Genomic DNA, 9,931 nt, shown 5'->3' with positions numbered 1-9,931 from the left:
CTGCAGTAGCTAAAGAAAACTTCTCCAGTCAGGTGGGAGCAATGCCGGGATGGGTGGAGGCTGAGGAGCTGATGGGGCTGTGGGGGCTCCTGTATTGCCCTCCCAGCCTCCAACATTACAAATGCTGTGGGGTGCTCCGTGAAGCACAGGGGCATTACATTGAAAACATAAATAAAAGTGTGCTGGCTCCTACACTAATAGGAAGCTGCTGGGGTGGCAGGGTGGGGTGTGGGGCTTGTGGTGCTCTGGGTGTAAATCAGGGCACCCGAGATTCTAAAAAAAAGAAGTGTTTGTGGGCGCCTGATTGGCTCCCTAAATTGGGGCCACTTGCATGGATCCAGCCGGGTTGTGGGGGCCCTGGGGATCCCCTCCACAAGCCAATAAGTTGCCCAAAGGAGCCCATCCCCCAGGGCTTAATATATCAGCAGTGTCCCAGGGACCCATCCCCCGGGACACTGCTGTTCCCTGCCCGCAAGCTTCAATTCCCTGCCCACGATCCTGAAGCCAGGAAACGCAGTATTGCTATCCCCCAGGAGGAGCAGACAACAAAGCTGTTCCTGCTGGGTATGAGCGAACCAATGAAGCCTGCTCCTGAATGGGTGCATGCAAGGGAGTTGGTATAGCCGCGGTGCCCCAGGGTCTCTCCCCGTGTCCCCATACCCTCTCAATGCTGTGATTGCTGTGGGTGTCACAAGTGGAACCAGGGCACCCAGAGAAACGTAATGTATGCCTTAGTGGATGGGGTTCCCTGGGCCATGTATTGGCTCAATTTGGGGGCCCCATACCTCCTCCTGAGAAAAAGCAATTCCACTCTGTGGGATGGGGTTCCCACGGCCCCAAATTGGCTCAGGGAGGGCGGGCAAGCACCCCCTTCCCATGAAAGTGAAAGTGGCCCTAGGGGATGAAGTCCCTCTGGTCCTTAAAATGGCTTGGGGTGGGGACTAAATACCCCCTCCCTAAACAAAATGATTGTGCAGACCCCTGGGATCCCTAGGCACACCTGGGAGCTAATATTTAAAAAGTGTGGGAGCCTACCCTTCTTGCTTCTTAGATCTGTGGACCAAAAAAACACCCCTCCTTCCTTGAAAGTGTCGGTGTGAGCCTTCAAGAGGAATCTGAAAAAAGAGAGAGGCCCCAAAACACAATATCCCCATGCAGTTTCTACAGGGAAATTTAGATACTGCTACACTACCACGACTCCAAACAGATTAGTCATTCGGTCATTGAAACTTGAGATTCATGCAGGCTATCAAGGTTTCACACATCATGGTAAAGTTAAAGTTGACATCCGGGTGTTAATGTCACAACAGATATCTAAACCCACCTAGAAACCACCAAACAGAGAAACATTCTGAAATGCCTATTATTGGACATTGTTAGCCTACATGAATAACAAGTTTCAATGATTGAATGATTAATTTGTTTGGATGAAAGGTTGATGGAATAGGTAGCCATGTAATAGTTGCAACAGGAAACAACCTTTACCATGCAGTCATTACATCGCACTACCCGCCGTCATTGTATCGCAACATCCTTAACTTCTCATGTCACTACATCGCAGGCATTACATCGCAAGTCATTACAACGCATACCATTACAACGCATAGTACCCTTACACTATCCAACACTTACCCTGCTGTTGCACTGACTGGAGTAAGTATAGTCATTTTTACCCCTACACTATCCAACATTTACCCTACTGTTGCACTCACTGGAGTTAGAATAGTAATTATTACCCCTACACTATCCAACACTTAGCTTGAATGTGATGTAATGGTATGCGTTGTAATGGTATGCATTGTAATGGTATAATGTGATGTAATGGAATGCGTTGTAAAGGTGGCTTCTAAAAATGGTATAAAGATAGAATATCGACGGGAAAATATCGACTAGCATTAATATCGTGGTAAGAATATCGACTGTGAAAAATATCGTAATAGAAAATATCTTTTTAAAAAATATCGTTTCGTGAGAATGACAAAAATATCGTCATAAAAAAATATCGATGAACAGAATATCGTTGATTAAAATGTCGTTTCATATAATATCGACAGAAAAATATAAGTTGTTATAAAATTTATAAAAAAATATGTATTATGTCCTACTAGTAATAATATGTGTTAAAAAATATTTTCTACAAAAGAATTGTTAAAATTTTAGTAGCGGGTTATTGGTATTATAGGGGATAAGGGTGGGTAGTAATTTAAAATTTGGTTTATAAAAAATTTATAAAATATAAACAAATTAGAAAATATTTAAGAAATCCAAATTTTAATTTGAAATTTCGAATTCTTCACGAAATTAAATTTGTAATTAAATTTTATAATTTCAAATAAAAATTTTAGGAGCGGGTTTTTGGTATTATAGGGGATTAAGGTGGGTAGTAATTTAAAAATGTAGTGTTTAAAAATTGTATAAAATATTAATAAATTAGAAATTTATAATGAAATCAAATGTTAACCTCGAAATTTAAAAATTTACACGAAATTTATTTTTTAATATTAATAAAAAATATTACATTAATATTGAAGAAGCGTTATTTTGGTATTATAGGGGAATAGGGTCTAATAAATAATTTAGATAGAAAAATTTATATTGTTTACTAACCTGCACATTTCCTGACTTATGTTGGATTGGAGTTAGAATAGTAAATTATTATAAAATATAAACAAATTAGAAAATAATTAAGAAATTTAAAATTTAATTTTAAATTTCTAATTGTTTACGAATTTAAATTTGTAATTAAATTTAAAAATGTCAAATAAAAATTTTAGGAGCGGGTTTTTGGTATTATAGGGGATTAGGGTGGGTAGTAATTTAAAAATGTAGTCTTTAAAAATTGTATAAAATATTAATAAATTAGAAATTTATCATGAAATCAAAATTTAACATCGAAATTAAAATTTTTACACAAAATTTATTTTTTAATATTAATAAAAAATATTAAATTAATATTGAAGAAGCGGTATTTTGGTATTATAGGGGAATAGGGTCTAAAAAATAATTTAGATAGAAAAATTTATTTTGTTTACTAACCTGCACATTTCCTGACTTATGTTGGATTGGAGTTAGAATAGTAATTTATTATAGTTTACTATCCAGCACTTTCCCTGAGTTATGTTATGTTTGGAGTTAGAATAGTAATTTATTATGGTTTACTATCCAGCACTTTCCCTGACTTATGTTGGATTGGAGTTAGAATAGTAATTTATTATGGTTTACTATCCAGCACTTTCCCTGACTTATGTTGGATTGGAGTTAGAATAGTAATTTATTATGGTTTACTATCCAGCACTTTCCCTGAGTTATGTTATGTTTGGAGTTAGAATAGTAATTTATTATGGTTTACTATCCAGCACTTTCCCTGACTTATGTTGGATTGGAGTTAGAATAGTAATTTGTTATGGTTTACTATCCAGCACTTTCCCTGAGTTATGTTATGTTTGGAGTTAGAATAGTAATTTATTATGGTTTACTATCCAGCACTTTCCCTGACTTATGTTGGATTGGAGTTAGAATAGTAATTTATTATGGTTTACTATCCAGCACTTTCCCTGACTTATGTTGGATTGGAGTTAGAATAGTAATTTATTATGGTTTACTATCCAGCACTTTCCCTGACTTATGTTATGTTTGGAGTTAGAATAGTAATTTATTATGGTTTACTATCCAGCACTTTCCCTGACTTATGTTGGATTGGAGTTAGAATAGTAATTTATTATGGTTTACTATCCAGAACTTTCCCTGACTTATGTTGGATTGGAGTTAGATTAGTAATTTATTATGGTTTACTATCCAGCACTTTCCCTGAGTTATGTTATGTTTGGAGTTAGAATAGTAATTTATTATGGTTTACTATCCAGCACTTTCCCTGACTTATGTTGGATTGGAGTTAGAATAGTAATTTATTATGGTTTACTATCCAGAACTTTCCCTGAGTTTACAATTTATTTTTGATCAAAAGGGTATTTAGTCCTCTGGAACGCGTAGACCCTCGGTTTGAGTCGTCACATACTGTAACTACATATTCTGTGGGAAAGTTATGTCAATCCTGGCTGCGACATTCCACCTTAGCATCTGTCAAAGTTCATTTATCGAAGTTACATGACAAAATAGATTTGAATTATTTTGTTAAAGGTCCTGTGGGTGGCAGAACTAAAAGGTGGGCGTATGCTATTTACAACGAAGTGTGGAAATTTTCGCAAATTGAGGCAGCTTCAAGATTGAGAGCTATTGACCAAGCAAACATGGAAAAGGTTTTAGCCATTATAGATAACAGCATTAGCACTCTCTCTTCCAGAATTTATACATTAGATAATATTGTTTCGTCAGTTGTTGATATTGTGCATGATGATATGTCTGTGTTATATAATGGTCAAAACCAGTTGCGTTCTGTTATGCAGTTTGCATGTACATTGCAGACGTTAAAGGCAGGGAGGGTCCCTTGGGACTATTTGAGCACTACATCGTTATTCATTCCTTTTAACATTACTGATAAGCAGCTATTTATGTCCATGAAAGATGCTACATATTCATTATTACATATTGAAAAATTAGAACCGTTACCTTTCTCTGTGGCGGAAATCAATTCAGTCACGTGGCTTATACACGGGTTGATAACTCTACCGTTCGCACTTCTTAAGTTTACGTCTTGTATGAAACATTATGCTCTGGGTAGATATGAACAGCTGGCCACCGCTTTCATACATGAGGTTTGGTCCCTCCCCTTTACGTATAGATGTACTAGGGACGGAACTGAGGTTTATCTGAAGGGTGAGGAATGTACCACGACACCAGATCATTCCTTGGTATGTAGGCACATTCAATTACACGGTGCATGCAATGTACAAGCCCCGATTTTGGCCTGCGTCCTACGAGGTGTCCCAGTGCCTGTGATTACGCCTTCTTTGACGCTGCTTGCAAACAGTAGTTATTTAATTTTGAATAATGAAGCTTGCTGCGGGATGTTAGTGGGAATCCCATATATAGTAACTGTATCGCAGAGGGTTGTCTGCTGCAATAATGTTCTCTTTTCACCCCCGCACGGGCGGCTGGATGTTTCCATCTGGCCTTCGATTCCAACCTTGAAAGCAGAGTTAAACAAGTTGAGCAGAATAAGAGCTGTATTGTCCCAAAAAGAGGTGTCATTGACTTCCTCTCGTGAAACATTTGTCCTTCACATTGCTAATACGCGCACTGAGGTACAGGCGGTTTTGAATACTGACCTCCCCCTACATTTCGGAGCTTTGATCCTAACTATTTTCAATGCCTCGTCCACGACCGGCCTGGCTCATTTTTTTAAACTTGTAGGCTCAGGCCTCGTGACCTCTTTCCAAACTATTTTTGGTGTGATTCCGGCATTTTTTCATTCGATTTTCTCGAGCATCTTTGGAGGTGTTCCGCTGCTTCTGGCGCTGGTGGCAGGTGTGCTGCTTTTACTTTTCATACTACGGAATGGCTGCTGTTTCTGTGCCACACGAGCACCTGTCCCGTCTGCATCTTCTTCGTGATAGGATGCTTGACTTTTATGGTACTCTGCCATTGGCGACTTTAAGCCTGGCATATGGATTATCCTTCAGGTATTCCTACTTCACCTGCGTGCAACCTGTATTTCACTGCCTGGATTGTCCCTTTGAATGGCCTCTGGATTTGTGCTTGACCAACACGGTGTCTCCGGTGCCGGATTTCGATCGACTGATGAGGCCCTTAGTGTCTCACGAGTTGGCCTGTTCTGGTGTCCGGATTATGGCTTGTGGTGCGGCGCATGGTATCCTGGGTAATTGGGATATATCAACGGCTGCCTACGACTTCTTGGCTATGAGCTATTTAGAGGAACATTCCGGTTGCCCTCTGATTGTGCTAGAGGCTCCGATGGTTGAAGAACACGTATGTTCCTTTTCTTTAATTAATTGGATGGCTGAGACTTTTAGTGGCCCTGCAAACGATTTTTTGTTGGAAGCAGTTGCCACGTATGCTGCCTATACATTCATGGATTAACTGAACTATCCTCCTTTGCGCCTGTGCTACTGGACAGCAACCTAGCGCAGCATTCATTTTTTTTTTCTAATCATTGTGTTACTTATATTATTTGGATGATAGTAGTTGTTAATATATGAAGTAAATTGTACATTTATTTAGCAAGTTTAAATAATTTTTGTCAGCTATCTAAGTAGACATGGATAAGGTAGTTAATAAATGTTTTTACATGTAAGTTTCTGGTCGTTGTTGATAAGTTCAACATGTTCTTTTTTCACTCTAAAGAAGAACACTTTTTAATTTAGGGAGTTTATCTACTTTATGCTAAGTTCGAATGAAAAAAGCAATGGGATTTTACTTACTTCAAGTGTAGTATGACGTTTTGTAGTTGTAGTCGTAGGTTTGTATTTTCTTCTCTCAGCAAGGTAACCGTTTTTCTTCAAGTTTGGCCCAAAAATGGTAAATTACGTTAAGTGTATAATTGTTTTTATATTAGTGAGTTAATTAATGGTAGCTTTTGATTGGTTCAATTAGTGAAATTTCAAAATCATTGGTCGAGAACGTTATTTTGAATTAGAAAACCGTTAAATAATTATATGTGTGAATAGTTTTGTAAAGTAAAATAGTTAAAAAAAGTGTGTAAAATAAAAGAATAGTGCATATCGAGTTGGTAATAAAAAGACGATATTTTTTGTATATTTCTAGAAGCAGATAGGTCGTCGATGTTAGTGTAGTCGATATATATGTCTAAGGTCATGTTATTTAAAATAAAGTCGATCATGTAGTAGTCGATATTTATGTTGTCGATATTAGTGTGAACGATATTAGGGTCGTCGATAAAAAAAAATCGATATTTGTGTGAATCCTTGTTTAAGTATAGGATGACGATATTAATGTAAGCGATATTTTAGTGACGATATTTATTTCTGACGATATTTATGTTAACGATATTCCATCATGGAACCTCTAAAAATGCGATTTAATGGCATGCAATGTAAAAGAATGCGTTGTAAAGGATGTTGCGATGTAAAAACTGCATTGTAAAGGCATGCGTTGTGAATGTAACATCATACATTCAGTTGTAACACATTGTAAGTTCTGTACATTCAGTTGTAACATATTGTAAGTTCTGTCATTAACTGAATGTATGTATTCTTGAGTACATGGGAGCAGAATCTGGTTTGCTTTCATAAATCAATTAAGAATCATTCGTTCTTACCAAGTTGTACCAATATCAATAAAGTCAATCATTATTTCATCATTCGAGATTGATAGAGAGCAGGACTGGGTAAAGAGGACTGTTTTTTTTAATCTTAAGTAGGTGGTCTCTTTAAGATTGTGCCCATACCATAAATGCTATATTTCAAATTATCCTATGTTTTTTTGCCATAGACAGTATAACTTTTCTATTCTACCCCTTCATGAAAACCTTAACTAGCCTTTACTAATGTTTCTAAAGTGAATACGGTTAGAAATATTAACCCCTTGCATGCTTCTGACGGAACCACTCCGTCATGAGCCACGGGCACCGTGTGCTCATGACGGAGTGGTTCCGTCATGCTGCGGCCGTTGGCGGCCGCTCCGCACACGCGGCGCTAATTCCCCGCCTGTGCGGGCGATTAGCGCAAGTGGGTGGAGTCATGACGGAACCACGCCGTCATGAGCACAGCTCGCCCGTGACTCATGAGGGCGTGGTTCCGTCATGAGCATGGCGGCGCCGCAAACCCCCCAAACCCCCCCAGCGCTGCAGCGGAATTCGCGCCGCAGCGAAGGGGTTAATCATGACACAAATGTAAACTCAAAATGAGCTGAATGTTCACAGTCAATTGTTTGTTTTTACATTACATATCACATTTAGAGATTAAGTGGTCAACATATTCTGATAATAGAAGCTTGACAAAACTTTATTGCCTAAATAACTTTATCTTTGTTGATATTAGCCACTACCCTTCCCAATAGACCTTTTTTAGAGTTCATCTCAGGTCGCAACAAAATAATGTAACATTTTGGGAAGAAAATGCAAGTTATCAAAGAAGAACTGGACGATATGATTGCAAAGATCTCCATGGCCGACATGTATTTTCCCTTGGTGCTTAGATAGGCTGGAATAAATGAAACCCAGACGCTAAGAAATGCGAGCATGCTAAAGGTGATGAATTTGGCTTCGTTGAAGCTGTCTGGCAGTTTCCTGGCTAAGAAAGCTACTATTAAACTGATAGTGGCCAGAAGACCAAGATAAGCCAACATGCACCAAAAAGCAATGCTAGACCCTTCGTTACATTGAACTATTATCTTTCCATTCTGTGTGTGGATGTCTTGCTCTGGGAATGGGGGAGAGCAAAGCAGCCAAACGACACACACGACTACCTGAAGTAGTGTGCAGACACTGATGACACCATAAGACAGGGTAGGACCAGCCCATCTCCTCAAGTTACTGTTGGGTTTGGTGGCATTGAAGGCGATGACCACCATGATTGTTTTAGCTAAGATGCAAGACACACAAAGAGCAAAGATAATCCCAAAGGCCATCTGGCGAATGAGGCATTTTGCTGGGGTGGGATAACCAATGAACATCAATGAGCACAGAAAGCACAGGGTTAGTGACAGCAGCAGGAGGTAGCTGAGGTTGCAGTTGCTTGCTTTGACAATTGGAGTTTTTCTATAATGTATGTAGATTCCCAGAACTGCAATGGGCATCAGTGATCCAAGACTGCTGACAGCTGTCAGTGTGGTGCCCAGAGGTTCTCCATATGACAGAAACTCTACAGTCTTTGGGATGCATCTGTCTTGTTGGGCGTTTGGCCACTCATTCCAGGGGCACTTGGAACATTCAGCAGAGTCTAAAAAGCAAACCAAAAAATAGTTATTTGTTGACCTATCTTTGCAGACTCACATCTCCAGTGCTACCTCACTCACTGCAGTGGCTGGTCGTAGGATCTCAAAAATTGCCTGGCAGGCTGGAGAAATAATACACATCAGCTCTTGCAAAACATATATTTCAAAGTAATCTCTCTCATATTAGACTCAATATCTCAGCAATTCCAACAAGGATTAAATGCCAAATGACATATTATCTCCAAGCTTAGAATCTTCATTGAGTGAGTACAAATGGAAATGTGCTACTGGGCATCCTATATAGCCTTTGCCATTGTACCATGGCCATTTATAGAGGGCATGGCTGCTTCTAGTGTTGCACCAAAGGGGTGTCACTTCACCGACAGAGTGATACCGATGCAAGTGGATGTGATGAAGAGGGTGTTGGTCAGTGTGGCCTGTATATAGGGCAGAACGTATTATTTGAATGGCAAGTGGAGAGGTGTTCTAGGCGCTTTGCAAAGAGTATGTAGCAGTGGAGAGGAGTAGGGTTCTTTGAAGGAAATGGTACAGAGAGGAGCTGGGTGAGCAGTTTTTGTGGGGCAAAGAAGGAGTGGTATGGAGGATAGTAATGGATTAGTGCGTGTTTCTGAAGCGGCTGTGTTTATGTGTCTGAGTTGTGAAAGGGAAGGTATGTGTTCTGCAGATGATGGGATCTCTTTATGCAGTGGATGCATATACATTACATGTAAAAGGGATGAACAGAGACTGAAGAGCTGTACAGAGGATGGATATGGTGTTGCAAGAGCACCAGGGGAAGCGGTGCATGCTAGGACCTGGGTTAGAGATTAGCATATTTAGCAACAAAGAAAGATGAAAGGAGAGGGACATTTCAGATATACACCTACATGTTAAATAGACTTTACATTGCCTTACATTTAGGGGTCTCTATTTCCTTTGTATGATCTTTTGTGGACCTCCTCAGCGGATGTGCAGCATACTGCCCAATATACTGTACACCTTTATACTCGTTTACCTTGTCTATGAGGTCAGTCAGTCTACCGCTCAATGGCAAAAAACACCTGTTTTAAATCCAGATCTGTCATGTTTGCTAAGATTATCTTATGGTTCATGCTTTTTA

General features: G+C 39.3%; 1 protein-coding gene across 1 annotated transcript in view; it reads right to left on the bottom strand.

The window, feature by feature from the left end:
• Positions 1-7,887: 7,887 nt before the first annotated feature.
• The window catches only part of LOC146782701 (extracellular calcium-sensing receptor-like), a 112,868-nt gene continuing 110,824 nt past the window's right edge, over positions 7,888-9,931 (bottom strand). The window contains exon 5 of the mRNA XM_085637191.1: positions 7,888-8,816. Within this exon, the coding sequence (XP_085493317.1) occupies positions 7,888-8,816 (929 nt within the window). The remainder of the gene's footprint in view (positions 8,817-9,931) is intronic.

This window comes from Triturus cristatus, chromosome 12 (genome assembly GCF_964204655.1).
Source record: "Triturus cristatus chromosome 12, aTriCri1.1, whole genome shotgun sequence".
Classification (NCBI taxonomy): Eukaryota; Metazoa; Chordata; class Amphibia; order Caudata; family Salamandridae; genus Triturus; species Triturus cristatus.
The sequence above is the reverse complement of the archived record's forward strand: the minus strand, read 5'-3'. Positions and strand labels throughout refer to the sequence as shown.